Here is a 22,230-nt window from a genome sequence, read left to right on the forward strand (position 1 = left end):
GTTTTATTAGGTCAGGTCTATAGGAATAACCCAAACAGCAAAAGAATCTGTAGCTGCTAAGCAGACTACTAGGAACCTGTTTAAAAAGAAAGATTGGGTAAAACTGAGTCTCTGAGGCTTATGCTGAAGGGCAGGAGACCTCACAGAGCTGTGTAAAAGTGACCACCACATAAGCTCCAAAGTTTTTAACCTCACTGGAGTAAATTAACAGGACATCAAATCAAGCTGTGTTTCTATGAAGCTGCTTCCAGGTGCTTACATCTATGGTTTTCCTGTTCTAAATGAACACTTGAAGAGATATGGTGCACTTTGGTAGCATTTACATCAGCCAGCAAACGTGTGCTTTTGACCAAGCCCTGCTGCAGATCAAAGCTTGACACAACAAACCATAACTCAGAAACACTTAGGAAGAGTCCATGACTCAACCACTGTATTAAACACCCTGGCATTTGTCCTATTTTCTTGAAAGAGGAAGGAAATTGGGGAGGGGAGAGTAAGGATTAAGAATACATGGGGATTTTTGGCGCATATTTCCCTACTTTTTATAGTTATTAGAACCACGCAGAAACAAAACACTTGGTGCAGAGCAGAATTAAGAGTTCGACTTTTCTCCAGTTTCCAGCATTGCTCTAGATGCACTTGCAGGTAGAAGGGCTAGAAGAAAAATGTTACAAACTGAGGCACTTACAGTAATGCTTAACTGACAGTGTTCCAAAATATACCCCCCCAGAAAAGAAACCCTTGAGGCAATGTCTCCTAACTCTTTTAACAGTTTGAGAATGCACATTTGCTGCTTGACCTAATATTAGAAATAAAACTATAACTGAAGGTCTCGTCTATAAGTTGCTTTATTGGATTTGGACACAGACTCTGCATAATGTCCTGGAAATGACTCAGCATGGCTTACACTGGTATCTGCAATTTTAGAAAGAAGCAGTGAAGACTTACAAATAGGACCCAGTTCTAACAATTTGTCAAAGGAGCAGCAAGGGGTGGTTCCAAGTGTTGCACAGAACTGTAGAGCCAAAAAACAAAAAAAAAGTGTTACAGCATAGAAAATTACCAAATGAGAAAAGCTGTCTGCAAAGGCAGCAATAAACAAAAAGAAGAGATTATAGGGCAAAAAACTGATGTTAGTCATTACCTGCCCTTGGTGGAATTTTTGACTATGGGTGGGTTTTTTCCAAAGCGCCTGTAACAGTCCATTGAAGTAGATGCATAAAATCAAATTTTAATATAAAATTGAGTGATAAGTACTATAATATAGTACAGTATTGTGCTAATGCTATTTTTTATATAGTTTCTATATGTTCCACATGCTTATCGTGTGGCTCAATACTACCCTAACACATGCAAATCCCATCAAAACGATTCGCAGTTCAGGGTATATAAACAAGTTCTGAACTTGAGCAACTCAAAGGTGCTGGAATTATTGTTGACAGAATAGATAGACAAATGTTGCTGTCTTGATAAGAGCCACAGCTCTGCAACAGAGATTTGTAACAAATTTATGCTCAAGAGATCTGCAACCTGGAACCTGTTCACTAGTAGCATATGTTCACTATTTGGCTTGGAAGACTTTTTCCCAGAGAAACTTCTTCTCCCAGATTCCTCCTAAAACACTGGAACAGTTCTTCCTTCGTTCTGTTAATGTCTCATTTAATGTATTCTTCTGTGTGACCAGTGGCCCAAAAGAAGAGGCAAAATAAATGCTGAAGTTTCACAGTAGAAAGAGAATATAACTAGGTGAAAATGAGCTATTGAAATTTACTTGCAATATGCAGGTAGAATTTTTACCAAAAAAAACCAACTACCAAGGGCATATAAACATTATTTTATTTTTCATTGCTACACTTATGTTTTAAACACCCTGTCTTATTTTTGAAAGCACTAATAAAGGCTGAGTTTTTTCAGTGAGAGATTACATGAGTTAAAACATATGCTTACTTGTTTAAATAGTGTCTTATTCTGTAAAGTATACCTCAATTTCTAAAATAATTTTGTTTTCCTCTCTGCAGGTGTCTAAGCCTCAAAGCTACTTGCTTTAATTCTCAGAAACCACTTAAAGTGACAGTGTCTGCTCTTGTCAGGACTCTCATCACCCTGCCTCAGTACTACAGAATCAACCTAACTCAATTTGTAGCCTGTGTAACACCAGAAAAATCACATTTGCGCAAAGGGCAGGGGACAGGCTGCATCACAGAAATGGGACTGATGGCTCAGTATAGCCTGCAGGCCTTTTCCTTTTCAGGTTGTGCACTTCAAATTTGACTCAGCCCTTGGTTGTGAATATAAAGCAGCTAAAACGCTTGCCTCAGTCAACTCATGTATTACTTTCGTGAAATGGAGACCTATGTCAGGAAACATGCATGAATCTTTATGATTCCTGAGAGCAATTACTCTTAATCTTTTCAACGGGAAGACCTCCTACAGCTTTTGAAAAAGATGTGGACACATTTTGCATGGTTCCACCACAAAGCTTTTCATTTGCAAATAACTAAAATGAGGCAGAACTTTCAATGGTCACTTACTGTTTTTATTTTCTCCTATTCAGTTCTTGCTAGCTTGCACTCATGAGAATGTCTGGGGCCTGAAGAAAACTGCAACAGTTCTCTAAACCACCATTCAGTATTTTACAGAACAGCAGTCATTCACAAACCAGGGGTTAAGAAACATCACCCCAGACATCTGTACATGTCTCAAGAATGCTTCTTCCAAATGGAAATCTGTGGTCAGGATCTAAGTGTTAACTTCTACTAAAAAGATGGCTCCTCTGTCAGTCTGATTCTGATTTATTGTTTCCTGAGTGAGTCTGGATACAAACAGCCTGCTTCTTAATATCCTGCAGATCATCATTCAGAAGAGTCATTCCATCTAGAACCAGAGAGATTTCATGCTGGGCAGCAGGCAATTGTGTTGTAGCAGCTTTATATGGTTGAGGTCGTTGAAGTATATTGTACCTTGCATATGCCAGCTGCAATCTATCAGTGCTGACTTATGAAAGACAGCACAAAGCTCACAGGCCACTTATACACATTCAGGTAAACTAAGCTTGAATGCAGTGGGCACTCTATATGAGTTTAGAAGTGCTTAACTTAGTGGTCTTCACTTCTGAGCATCCCAGCTAACCTTCAGCCAGCACAGAGGCCTGTCTCAAGCTGGTAGCATAGGGCACAACTGAGAGAGGCATTTACACATGGGCTCAACCACCAGTGTGTGTTTACAATTAATGAAATGGACATGACTTCAGCACGTGCTTTAAAGCTCCCCCTGAACTCGGGGCCAGCTGAAGGGCTGCACATCATCCATGCTGGGAAATGGCTCCTCAGCAAATTATGGCAACTTTAGTGCCTCAACACCTGACGTGGTTAAGCGCTTTGTTTGCACAGTCTGCTTGCTTTAGCATATGAAAATATCTCTGTTTCAGTTTCTGCAGAAGTATTTTGAAAGAGACAAATTTTAAAAAGTCTGAACTTAGAAATAAAAGAAAGAAAATAAAAGTAGAGATCTGGGTACCCTAGTGGCAACAGCTTTTACTGAACAAAATGATAGACACATTAATAGTGCTACAAGATATTTACGGTGAGTAGGAATGCAAAGATTCCTTTTAAAGACAATGCCTCTCCCCAAAAAAGGCTGACTGCCAAATCCTATGTATGTGAAAAGCAAACCTTTAATTAACAGATTGCTGTAATGACAGAACCTGTTTCACATCAAGCAAACCTGACCCTGATTCTCCACTCACCTCTACAGGGAAAGCACTGCTATCAAGTTCAGTATAATGATTCTTCATTTATTCATTAAGTGTAAGAGGAGAAACATGCCTATAAGGCATTGCAACTTACTTGTATTTTCTTTTTAATCCCTTACAAAACTTTTTCTTGTTGCTAAGGGAGACCGTAACAGCTTGGATGCAAACAAGACATCTTCATTAGGAATGATGTCTCTGCTGTCACAAGTCTCTTCAGGCAGAATTTCTTCCATCAAACTTGTTGCTTTGATGTTGAATCACTCCCTTTAGCGAAGGATCAGTGAATATGGGGAGACAAGGAATCAAGTGGCTGTAAGGTGTTTCCTTGGCAATGTGCATATCTTTGTCGCCAAAACAAAATACAACAGCACCAAATTACTCAAGAACAAAAGAAATGGAAAGGCTTTTGAAATCTGCAAGAAAAGGGAGCACTAATACAGTGCATGGACTGCTGCTCAGCATGACAGAGAATTAACACACCGTTTGAGTTAAGAGGCCAACCATACCGATAATGAGCTCGAGTTTAATCTAAGCGGATATGTTTTATGTATACAAATAAATGGAAGACTTGATACAGGCTGTATTAACTCAGGCAGAGCCTCTACTGTCTTTGAAAGTCGGTTTTGCACAGCTAAACAAACAGAGGAAGAAAAACAGCAGTAAATCACCTTTTGTAAAGGTGTCACTGAACTAATAAATTAGAATTTTTTATTTCCTCTTGCTATGCATAGAAGAATTAATAAGGCATGAATATCTATGAGGGGCAAGTTGTATTTTTTTTGCTAATGTACAAAAGCTGAGGAAAAAACACATTAACTTTATAGTTACTGCATGAAGATGTGATATCGTACTGTACTTGTAATTATTTACAATTAACAGTGAGATACACAAACAGGATCTTGTGCAAGGTATTATGAGCTGGGATCATAACACAGAGAAATAAAACACACCTTGTGGCATGTTCTTCACCTCAATAGGTGCATCCCACAGAAAAAAGTTCTTTTTGGAATCCCTAGAGATGTTTTATTTCTCAGTCAGAATCTTGTTATATTGTAAAGCAATTGACAGGATGTGCTTGGTCATTCTAAGGACTTGCTGCTTCTAGGCAGCCTAGAAATTAGCAGCATTCTGCACATTTGAAAACCACTTCTCACTCTAGTAATCCTCATACTACATAAAAACATTCTCTAAAGGTTAATAACAAGAAGAGTAAAAAGATTATATTTTCAAAAGAGCTTGGTGAAATTTAAGCTTCTTTGGCCCATTTGGCACTTATCCATGACTATAAGCAAGCTTAATCTTCTAATTCTTCTGAAAACAGTTCATAGAAAATTTAAGTCATATTATCCCTTTTCAAAATGTTAGAAGACTAAAGAAAAGAAACAACCATTGTCAGACATGACTTTTGTGGGTAAAAAAAGTGACTTATTTTTCAGTCTCTTAAAAAATCCCATTTCTGAAATTCTCAGTTTCTAAATTAGTTGTGTGGGGGTTTTTCTCTTCAGTTTTTGTTCAGTGGAGACCAGTAAAAACATATTCTTTGTAGCATATTATACCCATTAATAGATCTATACACCCCATGGTCTGTATCAAGTTTAGTAGAGCATAATGCTTGGAAGTGAAAAAAGAATTTTACTGATGATGTACAAAACCACAATAGAAGTTACCTACTTCATGGGAAAAAACCAAATGGCAAAATCTTGTTTTAACTTGAAGTAATAACATGGTGTTCTGAACTGGCAGGAGGAGTAGATCTGATGAATAAGCAAATGTTCTTTTTGATCAGGTACTTATCATGGTAGAACCAAACTTTAGAATTTTATCTAATCTAACAATGCTCTACGTCAAAAATTGGGGGATTTTGATCTTAAGCTACTGAGACATAACTATATTTGCCTTTGCTGTCCTGCTGTGGAAGCAGGCATCTCTGGAAAAGGAAGTGGAGAGATAACAAGAAATGGTGACACAGCTGCATTCCCTATAGCTCACTTGTTAGAGATTAGTTACATACAAGTACCTGACTGACAATGTCTGATCTCGATGATATTTGGGGTATATTATGGAGGTTCATTTCTTTGCTAAAGTAGTATCAAAGGGAAACTATTGTTTCTTGAAGACACTTGAGCTTGAGATAGCATCATTTAATTTATTGCCTTTAAACTTGTTTTATTTGTAAGTTGGAACCTGAAAAATAAAGGCAAACAGTTCAGAATTCAGGGGTTAGGAGATTATAACACTGCAGGACTACATACAACTACAAAATTGACCCCAAACATAATTTTACTGAGAATTGCAACCAGCTGCTCCAATTAGTTTCTCCTCCTGCACAGAAAGGCATGTGAAGAACACTCATGGAACCTCTCCTAGTATTCTAACTCAGCTGCCTATCAGTGCCTCTGTTAGGGATGAGATCATCTATTCATGTCAAAAGCGTCTTAACAGAAGCATTAAATCCACTGATTAATTAAAATCCAGTACTCACAAAGAATGGTATAAGACCAGCAGCTTTGTCTTCATCCAGAACTTTCTTCAGGGCTGAACCACAAACACTAAATGTGTCATCTGAAGGAACATTTTTAATCTTCACGGCGCCAATCAGTGCAGCCCTTTCCACAGATGAATGAGCCTAGAAGGAAATGGGCAAGTTTTAAGACCAACACCTTTTACTGGAATGTAAGACGTTCATCTGAATTTACAAAGAAAACAATTAAGTCCTTTCAAGTAAAGGCATACTTGAGATCCTTGGACTGTTGATGATATGTAACAGATACATACTTCTCCACCTTTCATATATGTAGATGGACACATACATATACATAAATATACATATAATATACATAAATACATGTATATACATAAATACACACTAATAAATAAACTAATAGCAACCCTGACATATCCTTGAGACCATTGCCATGATACCATTCAGACAAGAGTTCCATTAACCTCAGAGAGAGCTTTAATTTACGTGGTAGGATTGATGTAGAGCTTCAGGATTTGACTCTAAATCAATCAAAAGACATGCAGACAATCATCTTGTCTGATAATGATTCAGGTGCTTGCTAGCATATTTTTATGGTGTACAGTTTTGCTGAACTCTAAAATTATATATGTCACAGTATGGTACAGACAGATATTTTCTTACATGTCCATTTTTTTCAGATTACATACTGACTAAATTGTGGTTCGATCATTCATTCACTTTTTTAGGCAAGTAAGAATCATTCCCAATATGTTATTTCATTTACAACCCCCTTCATTTGAATTCCCCTGAAATAATACTGTTTTAGAAAATAAAGCACATCTCAGTAAATAAAAACAAGATATCACTAAGAAATTCTTATAAATTTGTGAAGTACAATAGAATAATAACACGAATAAAAACTCCATTGACAATGAAAGATACATTTAGCCTCAAAATACTCTCCTTTAAAGCATGATTTAAACAAACAAACATAAAAGCTATTTTACCTTCTACCTTCTACAATTTCATTAATCATCATTAATTTGAAAGAGGAAAATTCCTCACTTTTTCATATCATGACTATTCTCATTCACAATCTCCTTGTTGATTCTTGGCAGTGCCTATAAGACTGCTTATTAATTCTATTTTAATTTAGCATACAATCACAAAAATAACAATCCAGAATTTTTTTCAACTAGATTAGATCAAGTTTTTGCCTTCCAACTTCACATATCCCTGGAATGACGTGTTTTAAAGACAGATGTACCACAAATTTTTATCTCAGCAGTGCCTCTTGTTAAAGTGCTTTGGTAACTAATTAGGCACCAACTTGAGAAAATTTGGAAGCCTAGACTTGAAATATAACTTTTTAAGCAGAAAACAAGGTGTGTTGCATAGCGGTACCATACTTCATTCAAGTGTACAATGGAAAAATGTATTTTAGAACTTATTTATACTACAATTGCAAATAAGCAAACTATAATAATACACTGAGGTTGTTAGCCAGTCAGAACCCCTAAATAGCTTCATCAAGACTCAAAAACTGTAGCAAGATTCCTTTCCAAACGCATTCTTGCATTGCTGGGCTGTATCAGTGAATGGTTTTCCCTCCCACAGAATGGCTTACGTTTAACTTTCTTTTGTGGATTATTGCCTGTGAGTCACACAGGTCTGTTCTTAACGCAGAAGGAACAGTGAGCTCGGCAACAATCTGCTTGGAAAGGTCAGCAGTATCTTAAGGCAAATCCTTCTGTAAACATAAGATCCTCTAACCTTCAGTAGGCAGGAAGGCCTGTCAGTCCTCATTTCAGGTCAGTCTCTTATATGGGACAAAAAAGTCAAAGCAAGTAAAAGGTTTTGTGCATCACTGGGTCGGTCAGAGCTCTGGGACTGGTGGTCTGTGCAATATTGACCTTAGGGTCCCAAGCAAAAAAAAAAAGGCTAAATATCCTTTGTGCCTCTTGAAAGCAGTCATGTTTTGTCATAGTTTCCTGTCCTGAATCTTCTCACCATGCAAGTGTAGTCCCTCTTCCCACCAGCAAAGAGCAAGTGTAGTGTTAACTTCTTCTACCACACTTTCTAACATACACTTAGCAGTAAATCAAAGTAAGGCTGAAACCTGGCCATTTTACCCTGCATATCAGATATTAGTTTAAAATAAACATTAAGTACTAAGAGAGGGGTTATTTTCTGTCTCATTGACATGTAGGTAAGAAAATGTCACAGATATTAAGAGAAACAACTTTGGATGGCCCTTCAGTAGGATTACTGTGTCAGAAATGTAGCAGCAGCAGAACTCACATGAGCAGAATTTGTTTTCATTAACATTAAAAGCCCCTCACAGTCATGGCCTGCTGAGAATTTAGTGTAACTCAGTCTGTTAAATACCACTCACAGTCAGAAATCAAGGATTACGTTTTCTGTTTCCTTGTAAGATTTTTTTAGTTGGATTGACAGATGGATATCTTAAAGGTTTTCCTTTTTTAAAAAAAACCCAATATTTTGGTTTCTTCAAGTACTGTGACCAATTTTCTTTATATTCACACATTAGGTTTTTCTGTGTACATGCATCTTTACCCATGCATGCATATAGGGGGAGGATGTATGTGTGTTTGTTTGCACATGAGCTTGTAGGAGGAAAATGCTGTGTGCACAGATGGACGTAGAAGACTGGATGTAACAAAAGATGGCCTAGACTTACTAAAATAACTGAAATCATTACCTTATTTAATTATATCTTTACTTATTTCAAGCAAGCTCTTCATAAAGATATTTAACACTGACATCTGGATATTTGACCTTTATATTATGATAGCACACATGAAATTCCAGTTCACTTATCACAGAATCATAGAATGGCCTGGGTTGGATTGGAAGGGACCTTACAGATCACCTAGTACAAATCCCACTGTCACGGGCAGGGACACCTTTCACTAGACAAGGTTGTGCAGAGCTTCATTCGTCCTGGTCTTGCAAACCTCCAGGGGTGGGACATCCACAACTTCTGTAGGCAATCTGTTCCAGAGCCTCACCACTCTCAGAGTAAAGAATTTCTTTAATATGATCACCCTACTAGCAGTTTTAAATCATTCCCCCTTGTCCTGTCACTACATGCTCTTGTAAAAAGTCCATGTCTTTCTTGTAGGCTGCTTTAGGTCACAATTTGGTCGCTGCTTTAGGTCAGCCCAAAACCTTCTCTTCTCCAGGCTGAACAATCCTAATTCTCTCAGACTTTCTTCATAGAAGAAGTGCTTAATCCTCTGATCATCCTGATGTCCCACCTCTGGACTCACTCCAACAGATCCATGTTCTCCCTGTGCTGGGGACCCCAGAGCTGGATGCAGCACTGCAGGTGGGGTCTCACCAGAGCAGAGCAGAGCAGAGGGGCAGAATCCCCTCCCTCACCCTGCTGCCCACGCTGCTTTGGATGCAGCCCAGGACACGTTTGGCTTTCTGGGCTGTGAGTGCACAGTGCTGGGTCATGTCCAGCCTCTCATCCCCCAGCAACCCCAAGTCCTTCTGGGCAGGGCTGCTCTGATTTGTTCATCCCCCAGCCTATGTTGGTACTGGGGTTGCCCAGATCCAGGTGCAGCACCTTGCACTTTGTCTTATTAAAGCTCATGGGATTCCCATGGGCCCAATTTTCAAGTTTGTCCAGGTCCCTCTAGATGGCATCCCATTCTCAGGTGTGTAAACTGCACCACTCAGTTCAGTGTCATCTCCAAATTTGCTGAGGGTGCACTCAGTCCCTTCGTCTATGTCATTAATGAAGATAATAAACAACACTGATCCCAATACGGACCACTGTGGAACACACTTATGATGTACAGTAAGATTTAAACAACCAAAATCAAATAGTCACCAATCCAGAGTTAATACCAAATTCACCTGCCTATTCAGACGGCTGTAATTATTAAGTATAGACACTGTGTTTCCATGTTAATGAGAGGTACTCACCTGATCAGAAGCATAAGCCACCAGCCTGCCCATGATCTCTGCTTCTGTTAGCTCAGGCTGTTCTGACTGCACCCGTCTGATAGTCTTTGTTCTTGCAGCAAGCAGTGCAATCAGGGTGGCCTCGCTTGCACTCCCCTGTGGGACAAATTGAGGGAAGATTCAAAATCAAAACATTGCAGAAGAAGAAAAGCAGCATTTATTCTGCATGAATTGTGAAGTTCTTAACAGAAACTGCAGATGAGAAACTGCAATCTCAAGTTTTTTTAAAAATATGTCTGACAGCAAGGGAGGAATCTCTGTTTAATCTTGGTCTCCTCCTTGATGCCTTTGCCTGTTCTCTTTAATCTCTGTGCTTGTTCAGTTTAGGCAACAGCCTTGCAATCAGTGCTAGAAAGCTGGACTCACAGTGATGCCATGATGATTTGTTGCCTTTTCTTTTACACCCCTGTTGTACCGTTTTACAACTTCTGTATTCCTAGTGCTTTTTGCCTACATTCTTGTTTGTTCAGCTAGGAGACTAAACATTTTAGAAGCTTCGTAGCTAGGGATCAGTGTGCCCCAGACCCCAAGGTCCTCTCCAGCACACATTCTGTAAACTAAGATAGAACCATCCAGGGGAAGGTTCCTTGGGGAGGGGGGGCTCACTCGAGCCTCTCATTGGGGAATCTTTGATAGATATGCTAATTAGTAAAACCTATAAGGTTATATCCGATCTTTTGGGGTGGGTATTGTGGTGTGCATTTCGGTGCATTCGACCTGGACATAGTGCACCTAAGGATCCTTAAAATAAATACCAAGGTAAAATCATTATTTCCCCTCTAACCATGTTTGACTCTTGATTTTAAGACTAGGAAAAGGCATCAATAAACTCAAATGTATGTGAAAAGACTCTCAAACCAGGCACTAATCTGATGTTAACTCATAACAATGTCAGAGTAACTGTTGATTTCTGCACATTTAACTTCCATCAGAACCTGAATTCCAACTCTCACTTCTATCAAGCAACATGCCTAATTATATGCCTTCTTTCATATTAGAATTACCCTGGGCAAGTAAATTATTGTGGCTAAAAGGGAAAAAAAAACACTGAAAAACCAAAACTGCTATGATTCAATATAGTTAACTGCACTTCAAAGTATTAGTTATGTATGTTTTCTTCATCAATACAAAGATGAAAGGAACGGTCACACATTATTTCTAAATTGCACTTTGACTCACAAAACATCAGTTTAAAATGTGTCTTGGATACTCTGTGACAACAGAAAGGAGAAATTTTTGTATCAATTTATCAGTAAATTTCACAGAATACAACTTCCCAGAAATTCTTTATACGGTTTCCATCTAGAACATGCACCTGAAACATGCCCTAAACTGCTCTTTTAAACTGTAAGTAGCAGTTTGTAAATACATGCTTATAAATTTCAGTGTATTGGGGTGTCTCTATGCGAGATGAAGTTTTTAGGTACTTTCAAAGTTGATCAAACATCATGTGACTCATAACAGTGCGATGAATAGTCACTTATATTAATATCTATGTCTCAGAAATATCCCCAGTGTGAACAAACTAATTCTCTCTTCCCTCTGTTGAAGACCAGCGTATATTTATGAATGACAACAAATTTTTCAGTATTTGGGAAATATTTTTATTTCTCTGAAGGTGGGCCTGATCTGACAGATTTCATATGTGAGAATGATCCCAGTGAATTCAGACCTTCTCCTATACTGAAGTTAGCTGAACTATTCGTATGAGACCAAGCTGCCTTCTACACATGTCAACATCTCAACAGTGAATGAGGGCAATCCAACTGAAATTCAACAGCCTCATCAATGGAGTAAACAGGGAAAAGGACAGTCCCCAAACATTCACTGAATGTATTGGCAATGATAAATATATTTTATCTGCCTTTCTGGTGGTGTGAGATTTGAGGAATGTAGACCCCAGGGCAAAAAGACAAACTGGAGACAGTTTTGTGTACTTTTTTGCATTTTTTATAGCTGCTGTTGCTGCATACAGTATTATGGCAACTGAGGGAAATATTACAGATACAGTATGGAATAAGGATACAAATACTCCTTTTGGTCAAGTAAGGTAGAACTTCCATGTGGAGGCAAGGGGTGAAGGAAATTCGGTTTATTAATAACAGAAAACATAATTTGGCAATCTCCTCCTTTAATGTTATTCTGTATATGGTCTGTAGCTGGACAGAGCTCTCATAAGAATATCAGAACATGGAGAAATCATCCTACTTTTTCTGTATAAAAAGTCAAAATAGCTGAAATAAAATAACTATTTACACTGTTAGTGTATTTCCAGGACATGTATGGAATACGCATGTTACAAAAATGGGCATTAATATATAGAAGAAAATGACTGTAAGAAATTTCAAAGATTAAGGCATTAATTTGGGATCTGGAAATTTAGGCCTCACTATTCTGGTGATAGTCTGGCTGGGTGGGCAAATGACTTTGGCTGAAGAATAGCCTCGTCTTTCTGAGGAGTGCCACAAGATATCCTGGGTCTTCATCTATGTTGGTGCATAGTCAATGTACACAACAGTTCTTGTATGAATTTCCTTTTACAGAAACAAGGATGAAAAGAAAAGGGCCTGTTGCCCAGCTGAATTTTGCCTCCTGATATACAGCTGGGATGCAGCCTAAAGGCACCTGAATCCAAAACAGGGAAATGTTTTTGGATGTCTCACGATAGACCCAGGCATTTTCCCCTTGCCTCAGTTTCCGTAAATGACTTTTTTTATACTGAGTCACCTTTTTTACACTGAAGCTTTTTACACTGCTTGCAGATCCTGGTTTGCAACGCTCTTCTATACACTTGGCACCAAAGCCTTCTGCTAAAAATTTTTGAGGAAAAAAACCGCCTTGGTTCTTGAACTACTTGGCTAACTGACAAGTAAGATAAACCAGCAGTGTTCTTTGCCAGGCCAAAGATATTTTTGTCTCACCCCTAAAATACTTTTTCTTTGCAGAGCAAGAAAACTCTTTAAAATTCAAAGCAGGTACACTTTCCAGCAATTTATCTAGAATGAACAGCAGGATACAAACTTCAGGAAGAAAGTTGCTTTCTCACTTATTTTTGAAAGCTGTTTTTTCTCCTCTTGAATGCTGTATTCTGCATTAAGTGAAGGATGATGATACCTCTGCTTTTACCACAGTCAAACAAAGGTTGCCATGGCAAGCAGGCTCAAGAGGCGGAAGAAATATCAGCAAGAGCTGATGTTCATGTCCACCAGAGCTCTGAACTGAAATTTTCTTTCATCTTTTGCCATTTTGAAGTGTCATCTTGCACACAACAACAAAGTGCTTCATATTGACATAGACTTTCAAATGTAATTAAGAGGCAATTTTTCACAGGCTCAGTTTTATCCAATAGCACAATAATTACTTGGCATTTACAAACAGAATGACTGGCACTTTCACGCACTCACGCTGTCTTTGCCTCACGCTCTCTGGCTTGGATCATTATTGTTTCAAGAGCAAGACAAGAGGATCTGCAGCCCAAATGACTGCATCGTAAGCAGGAACACAGAGCCCATTTTCGATTCTGAAACTGACTGGTTTCTGATGAAAATTATGGGCAATCCAGCACTGTCAGCCTGGAGGGGCAACATTTCCTGCTGATAACAATCAGGCATAATTGCTTGCTTTCACTGGTACAAAATAGATGCTGCTAAGATGCACGAGGGAAGCTTGATTTCTTGAACATAAAGCCCTCCCTAGCAATCGTAATGATAAACATACTAACAGAGCAAGCAGATGAGTAAAGAACTACACTGGAAATACACTGGTGTAGGTACAGCTCCATCTAGGACAATGACAGCATTTGGGTTAAATTCATTCTTGCCTGGGAAGATGTTGGGAAGAATTCACTGGAATATGCTGTAGGCATTTGCAGCTGAGATCAAAGAAAGAAGCCCCCAGTTCTAGCATCTAATTCAGATGTATATTAGAAGCCTGTCATAGGATAAAATGGATTGTGCCCTGGCCTGCAATGACCAGACTCCAGAGATTATCAAAGGAGCACAGAACAATTATTTAAATTTCAATCTTCTTCATAGTAGAGATCTATTTTAGATAGGTTAATAACTGTGACCAGAGCTGCATTTGCAGAATGACCATGTGCTAGTGGAGCCATGGTTGACAAACAATACAGCTTTATTATGCATGCAAGATTGCCCATTAATGATATATTCATTATTGTTCAGGTTATCTGTTCAGACATTATAAGTTTCATTAAGCAGTCAATATCAAAGTCTGGGGTTTTCTTCCAGTTTGGATATGCCATGTAGTCTCAAAATTGTATCATCTACTGATAGAACTGCTTAGATTCAAATTTTAAGCAGCTCTTCATTTTCTTATAATATTCTGATATTTCCTTTTGTTATGTAAGAAAAACTTGAAATAATTTCAATCTCTTTAGCAAAAATTGATAGACTTTCTACTACATTCTGCTATTTCTATTTATCAAAGTTTATCTCCAGTGTTCTGTGGAAACTAACTGAAGTAAACAATTGCACATGTAAAAGGCAGACTTCTAACTTCAGCTACGAAACATTGCTGCATATTGTTGGTTAGTATGAGCTCAATTCACTGAATAACAAATTAAAGTCTCCATCCTACATTATTCTGATTTGAATATTAAGCCTAAATTTTAAATTGAACTACTAGCAATTCTTCACTGAGAAGTGTTTTAGAAATCGGTTGCTCTAAAAACAAAAGCATTACTTTCATGAATGATCCTGCCCACCTATAGACATTCTCACAGACCATCAGTCTTTCTGAAAATTTGAAAGGAACCCATGTGGCAGCAGAAAAAAAAAAAGTATTTCTTTCATTAGTGTCTTAGTATAAAGACTTAACAAAATCATGAATTCACTAACTCAATCCATATTCTTTTTTCATGTCCCCTCTTACCTGAATGACTCCTCCGCCTTGGCCATCCTTCCCAGCTAAAAACTCTTCAGGCAAATTAACCATCTTCCCTAGCCAATCCAGCATGACAGTCTCCAGCTCAGTGCAAGCTGGACTTGAAGCCTGTGTTGAAAAACAGGGCAGAGGGAATAATCTCACTAGACCGTGAAGAGAAATCAGATCTACCAGAGGAAGAATAATTCTTTCTTTCTTTCTTTTGACTATAAAGGAAGAGACCAGACTAACGTCACAAGCCAAGTTAGGGACCTGAAGACCATTTTGTGCATGTAGTTTCTAACATTTACTAAAAAAATGTCAAAATAGCCCTTACATAGAACAACGATGATCAAATGTCAAAGCAGGATTTGCATCTTGCGTATGTTTTTTTAAATCAAATACCACCCTCTTCTGAGAAGAGTATACCTCACATGAATGTGGAGGTTTAAAGACAATTTTCCATTCATCCAGATGAAAAGAGAAATAACAACACTGGGTGCTAAACAATAGTTATACTTCTTTCTGGATTACCAGTATGTTTGGATTGCTACCACTAATTCTAAATGTTGGTGATTTTTCAAGAACAAAACTTATTCCTGGAATCATTCAGGGTGTCTATGTACAAACCCTTAATTAATCAAAGAAATTTACCTACAAAAATACTCCTGAGACTTCATTGCTATTGATCAATAATTTCATTGTAGAATGTTACTGAAATGCTTAAAATCTTGGCATGGTGAAGTGCCATTACCACACACCAGAGTAAACTCACCCAAGAGAAGCCCACACATCCTATTCCACCACACAACATATCTGCAAGGAGAGCCGGGAAGGAAGAGGCTGCAGGGAAGTAGGCAAAAAAGTACGGACTGTGCCAGTGAGTCACCTGTAACAAGGGGAAAATAGCTATTTTTAACTAATAAGGGAAGCAGAAACAAATTGTCACCAAAAAAAAGGTTAGAGGTTGTGACAAGCCAGCAGTTCTTGACTACCTGGCTGTAACACAGGATCCCATTTTTTAGAAAAACTTACCTTGTTTTTTTCACGATTTTTTATCTATCTTTTACTCAAATTAAAAATAAGTAAGTTGTCACCCCAACCCCCAAACAGCTCCAAAATCAGAGTTCTCCATTTATCTTCCTAGAAGGCAAGGATTGTGTTGGCCATGGCAGCCTGAGCTGCTGTGCAGTACACTGTTCTTAAGCCTCTACCATCAGGGACTCTCTGGTATTTTGTTTTTCCATCTCTGTCCTGCAACTGACATAGGAAGAGTGTCTTCAGTGCAGAAGAGGTCCACAGAACTCTTACCCACACTCTCGTGTTATTTGCTAATACTCAGGCACTGAATCTGGCCAAACAGCTCCTCACCACAAAGTCCCACGACTCACAAAAACAATCCATCCCAGTATACAATACCTTCTGTACAAAATTAAACTCTCATCTCCCTTTAACAAGTTGTGATTTATAGACAATTTCACTTTGTATGTACTAATATGAGAGAACAACATGTATAAATGGTAGTCAATTGTCTTGCCAAAGCAACATTAGAATTGTCTTATGTAACATCCAAGCAATCTTAAGGATCTGTGAGATACTTGATAGTGCTCCACAACTCCAATCTAATAAAATTCAAAAGCAGGAAATGTACAGCCACACTGTAATGTTCAGTGGAAATAATGGGGTATGTGAGACGTTTGGCAAAAACTGCTTACACATTCAAGATAAAAGGCGAGTTTTTGAAAAAATGCTTCTAGAGCTGTAAGCAAGAATTCAGCAGAATCTATTTAAGATTTTTTTCACGGCTGGAAATCAAGAGGCTGCTGAGTTATTGAAGGCTAGCCTTTTCTTACACCATTTTGTTTCCTTTTTTTTTAAATACTGGAATTCTTCTGTTACAACTGGAGGACAGTAAGAATATACATTCTCTCTTGCCTGTTTCTGTGCTGTGTTGTTCCACATTCACACCTCTGATGAATTTTACTTTTTACACTGCTCTCTCTCCCAGACTGTGGTAAGATTTCTGGTTCTGGAGCAATCTCATGGATTGCTGTACCACACTGTTCTGCATGCTGCAAATAATCCCTTTCTTTCCTCTTCTAACCTTCCTCATGCCAACAACCAGCTCTTCTTTAAGGGATGTGGTCCATGTTAAGGGGAAACTGTCTCAACTCTTCACAGAGTGAATTAGGTATCACTTTCCCTGATGCAGTGTACCAATTTCAGATGCCCCCATCTCTTTCACATGAAAACATCTCCTATTCGTTACAATTTTCCACTGTCTAAACTAGCCCTGTATCTGGTATGTTCATGATTTCATTTTTACTGGTCACTAGATTCAAACCTGTCAAATCAGTTATCCAAAGACAAGCCACTGTGAACATTTTCAGCTGTATCTCATATTGGGTCAGGATATCTTTCTTTGCTGTAACAAAGTTTTAGAGCACTTGTGGCAAATGCCTTCCCTTCACAAGTCAGAAAAAAAACCCCAGATGGGTCATGGTGCTTCACAGGAAAACAATAAAATATTCAAGAAGCAATGGTCCCTGCTAGGATCCACATGCACAGACTTTCACTGATGTCCATAATGAGCCAGAGCTGCCACTGTTCATCTCCCCAGCTCTAATCCTCTGTGATCTGTAAGACTTGTGACATTCATCTTGGGTTAATCAAGTTAAACTGACTGCTTGCTGGGAGCCATTTGTTTGATGAAACACAGCAGATTCCAGTTGCACCACTCACACAAAGCGAAAAAGCTAAAAGCCCTGGGGCAAGCGCAGCTGCACTTCTTCCTCCTGCCTCCCCTTCCCCCGTCCCTTGAAGCAGCTGTAAAATTCTTTTTTTTCACCATGTTGGAACAGACGCACTTAGTCAGATATTGCAAAAAGCCCGACATAATTGATGCCTGTTTTTTCAGCCCTCTGCTGATAAATAATGATACACAAATGTCTTGGGTTCACTCTAATTACCACTCTAGTGCCTCTCAGAGACATTTTATTTCCAAGATTTCTTCTAAGGATGTCTTTCTCTGGCTTGCTTACTCTAAGCAATAGTCTTCCTTTACCACACACTAAGGATAGGTGCTTCAGCTGAAGCTTCATAGATTAATGGATCCAATGTGAGGAAAATTAGCATCTTTAGTACTGCTATTTGCGGTTACACATACATTTGATCATATTCAGCTCTAAAAAAGGAGGAGAACAAAGCAAATCTAAGAGAGAAAGGCGACTCTGATTGATATTTTTACATACAGGTCTTTTCCATGTTGTCTACCTGCTGTGGAGATCAGAGTTCTGCAGTTACTCCCTCTGCCTCTGTGTTAGTATCAGGAACTTACCACCATTATTGTCATTATCATTTGGTGGACTACCCTTTGAAGGTTTACCTTACATTTCACAATAAGTCCTCATAAAGAAGTTTCAACACTTATGAATGCTTGAACTCTGTCCTACAGGGTAAAGATAGCAACAGATACTGCATTATTATTGCTTCACACAATTAATTGATCCCTGATCTTCTGAAGGAACACCATTTTCACATTTTTAGTCATACAATACGGAGCAAATATCTGAACACAACTAACACAGTAAAGGTGTCAGCATGAATGAAACAAGAATCACTTACGGGCCACTAATAGCTTACAGGCAAAACAAGGGTTTATGATATGTCATATACTTTATTCTTTCTGAAGAAGCCCTTTCTGAAGTTCTTCATTTATAAAACAGATATAAGACATTCCCTGGTGAAACAGTGGAAAAATGCTATAGATGAAAAACACTAGATGTACTTTTAAATTAAATATTATTCTTGTCAGGAAAAACATGGGAAGAAGATTAAGGGAAAATATAACCTGAACAATTAGGGCATAAATATCTTTGCAGACTGGCTGGATAACCTGGTAAGGAGACCTTTAAACCAGGAATGATACGGGAAGGGGAGAAAAACCCACAATCAAGGGAGGAAGATGGACCAAGCTGGCAAGCAAAGGGTGAAGCATAACGTGGACATGAGAGAACTCAAAAAGGAGCTAAGGCTAAAGCAGACCGTTCCCCAATGCACCCACATAAATAAGGAAGTGCTGAGAGGGCAGCATTAGGGCAGGGGCAGGACAGAGGGGCTCACATCTTTTCTGGGAAATCAAGACAAATGGGTGCCTCTCTGAAGCACACCACATGGGGAACAAACAGGAGGAAACAGAAGGCTGTGTGCAAGTACACGGCTGTGATTTCGCTGGGATCACAGATATGCTGTGGGATTGCTCGCGTGACTGAAGTGCTGCAGCAGATGAGGACAGGCTCTTCAGAAAGGTCAGACCAGGAAGGTGAGGCAGAGGAGTGGTCCTTTATGCAAGAGAACAGCAGGAATGCACTGGCCTCTGCCTGAGAATGGACAATGAGCCAGTCAAGAACTTGTGGGTCAGGACTGGTGAAGGTCTCAAGATGGGCAACATTTGGGGGTGCGTGTCTGCTACAGACCACTTGATGAGAAGAAGCACATGAGTGCACCATTCAGACAGCTGGAAGAAACCTCATGTTCACAAGTCATAGTCCTCACATCTGCTGGGCAGACAACACAGCAGGACACAATCAGTCCAGGAGGGTTCTGGAGTGCCTGGGAAAAAGTGGAAGAACTGATGAAAATGTTCCCATAGTGTGGGACTGCACATTTACCAACAGAAAAGAATTGGTGAAGGCAGTGTCCTGGGCTGCATCCAAAGCAGCGTGGGCAGCAGGGCAAGGGAGGAGATTCTGCCCCTCTGCTCCACCCTGGTGAGACCCCACCTGCAGTGCTGCATCCAGCTCTGGGGTCCCAGCACAGGGAGGACATGGACCTTGTAGAACGAGTCCAGAGGAAGAACATCAAGATGATCAGAGGAATGGAGCACCTCTCCTGTGAAGAAAGGCTGAGAGAAATGGGATTTCTCAGCCTGGAAAACAGAAGGCTTTGGGGTGATCTAACTGTGGCCTTCCAGTACCTGAAGGGAGCCTACAAGAAAGATGGAGAGAGACTCATTTCAAGGGCATGTAGTGATAGGACATGACAGAATGGTTTTAAACTGAGAGTAGCTTTAGATTATATATTTGAAAAAAATTCTTTACTGTGAGGGTGGTGAGGCACTGGAACAGTTGCCCAAGGAGGTTGTGGGTGCTCCATCCCTGGAAGTGTTCAAGGCTAGATCAGATGGAGAATGAAGGGGAAAGGCCAATACTGTTTAAGATCTTAACTATAAACCTCAGTGATGAGACAGAGTGCACCCTCAGCAGTGTTGCTCTGAAGAAATGGACCTGGGGATCCTGGTGGCCAAGCTGAACAGCAGTGTGCCCTGGCAGCAGTGTGACCCAAGACCATCCTGGGCCATGGTAACAAACTGTTGCCAGAAGGTCAAAAGAGGTGATCCTTCCCTTCTATGCAGCAGTGGTAAGGCCACATCTGGAATGCCACATCCAGTTCTGGGCTCTCCAGTACAAGGAACAAAGACATGATTATACTGGAGTGATTCCAGTGAAAGACCATGAAGATAATTAATTGCTGCATCTGTCATATTACAGGCTGCTGAAAGAGCTGGGGTTGTTCAGCCTGCAGGAAGCTCAGGGGGCATCTTGTTAATGTGCATAAACACCTCATGGGAGGGTGTATAGAAGATGAAGCTGGATTTTTCTCAGAAGTACCCAGTGAGAAGACATCAAGAAATGTGCACAAATCAAAATACAGAAAATTCCACTTGAATGTGAGAAAAAGCTTTATTACTGGGAGGATGATCCAACCTTGGAACAGGACAGCAGAGTTCATCCTTGGAGACATTCATGACCAATTGGACATAGTCCTGAACAACCTGCTCTAGCTGACTCAGCACTGAGCAGTGGGGATGGACTAAATGACCTCCAGAGATACCATCCAATCTCTACTGTACTATAACCTCGTGATTCTGTGCTCATGTGAGTCTTCAGAATTGAGTATAAACAAGACAGGTAGAATCAGAGTTACTCTAAGAACTGGGATTTATATTCTGCTCTTTGTCTCATTTCACACCAGTGAAAAAATTTAGGATAGAATATTTTTTTCAGAATGCCTCACATTGTAAAAGTAAATTTGTTTGCAGGGCACGTAAATATCAAGAAAAAGTCAATTTAGTTAAGAGGGAACATGACATGTTGATGACATAATTAGAATTCAATGTCTCGCTTTCTATTCTCAAATGATTCATCTCTTATTTTCTAAGCCATTATTATTTTATTGAAAGTTTGAAAGTTTGCTAGTGTTCAAAGTGTTTGCTCTTCTACTTCACAGACATTACTGTTTTCCTCCAATGAAAAAGAAAAGGCAATTATACCTATGAGCAGCAATTAAAATATTTGCATGTGTTGGACATAATTCGCTTATCTAATCTGCATTGATTTAATTCTCTTGGATTTAAGACGTCATCCACAAACTTTTTAAAAGAGTGCAGAGATTTCAATTGACTTCAGTGGAGCTTTTGCCTGTTAAAGGACAGCAGGGCTGGCTCCAAGGAAAACAAGATAAAGTCATATTGAATATCAAATAATTATATTGGTCAATGAAAAGGAATTGGTATTATACTACACTGACTAAAGACATTTCCAGATTGTGATGTCCACTCCCATCACAATCATATCACCTATCTGCATCTAGAGAAGAAACCCAAAGTGTTTATTGCAGAGATCCAAAGGAGAGATTCCTCATTGACATGTACTAATAATTCAGCCCTCTTCAAGCTACTTAGAGGCTTTAGGAGACAAGCATATACTTAAAATAAAAAAGGTGTACCATGAGTGGAAGAAGAAGAAAGATTCAGGCCTGGACAAATGCCAGATGCTTTGTTCTGCATTGTCTGCCCAGTAGTGATCTATTCAAGGACTAGTATTTAGGCAGTGGCTGTCTGCCTTAAAAGCTACGAGAAGAAGTTGACATTTAGGAGAGTAAGTCAACAGAGTAAGTATTAGGGAGAATCCTTTCCAGTCAACTCTGTAATAAAAAGAAATCTCCTAAGAGAATGTTAACATTTAAAGATCAGCTTGAAGGAGCCGTTTGGGCACAGCAGACTAATAAAAATACTATTTTGTAAAATATTTACTGTGCTATGAAAGTAGTAAAAATATCACATGAAATTGAAAGTTAT

At 39.1% G+C, this 22,230-nt stretch overlaps 1 protein-coding gene across 7 annotated transcripts in view; it reads right to left on the reverse strand.

The window, feature by feature from the left end:
- DDC (dopa decarboxylase) overlaps positions 1–22,230 on the reverse strand; it is a 77,289-nt gene that overhangs the window by 32,660 nt on the left and 22,399 nt on the right. For all 7 annotated transcript variants that reach the window (XM_048312602.1, XM_048312583.1, XM_048312564.1 and 4 more), the window contains 5 exons: positions 15,868–15,981; positions 15,102–15,221; positions 10,173–10,307; positions 6,234–6,377; positions 949–1,015 (listed from right to left, as the gene is read on the reverse strand). In XM_048312602.1, the coding sequence (XP_048168559.1) occupies positions 949–1,015; positions 6,234–6,377; positions 10,173–10,307; positions 15,102–15,221; positions 15,868–15,981 (580 nt within the window). The remainder of the gene's footprint in view (positions 1–948; positions 1,016–6,233; positions 6,378–10,172; positions 10,308–15,101; positions 15,222–15,867; positions 15,982–22,230) is intronic.

The sequence above is a fragment of the Corvus hawaiiensis genome, chromosome 1 (genome assembly GCF_020740725.1).
Source record: "Corvus hawaiiensis isolate bCorHaw1 chromosome 1, bCorHaw1.pri.cur, whole genome shotgun sequence".
Taxonomy (NCBI): Eukaryota; Metazoa; Chordata; class Aves; order Passeriformes; family Corvidae; genus Corvus; species Corvus hawaiiensis.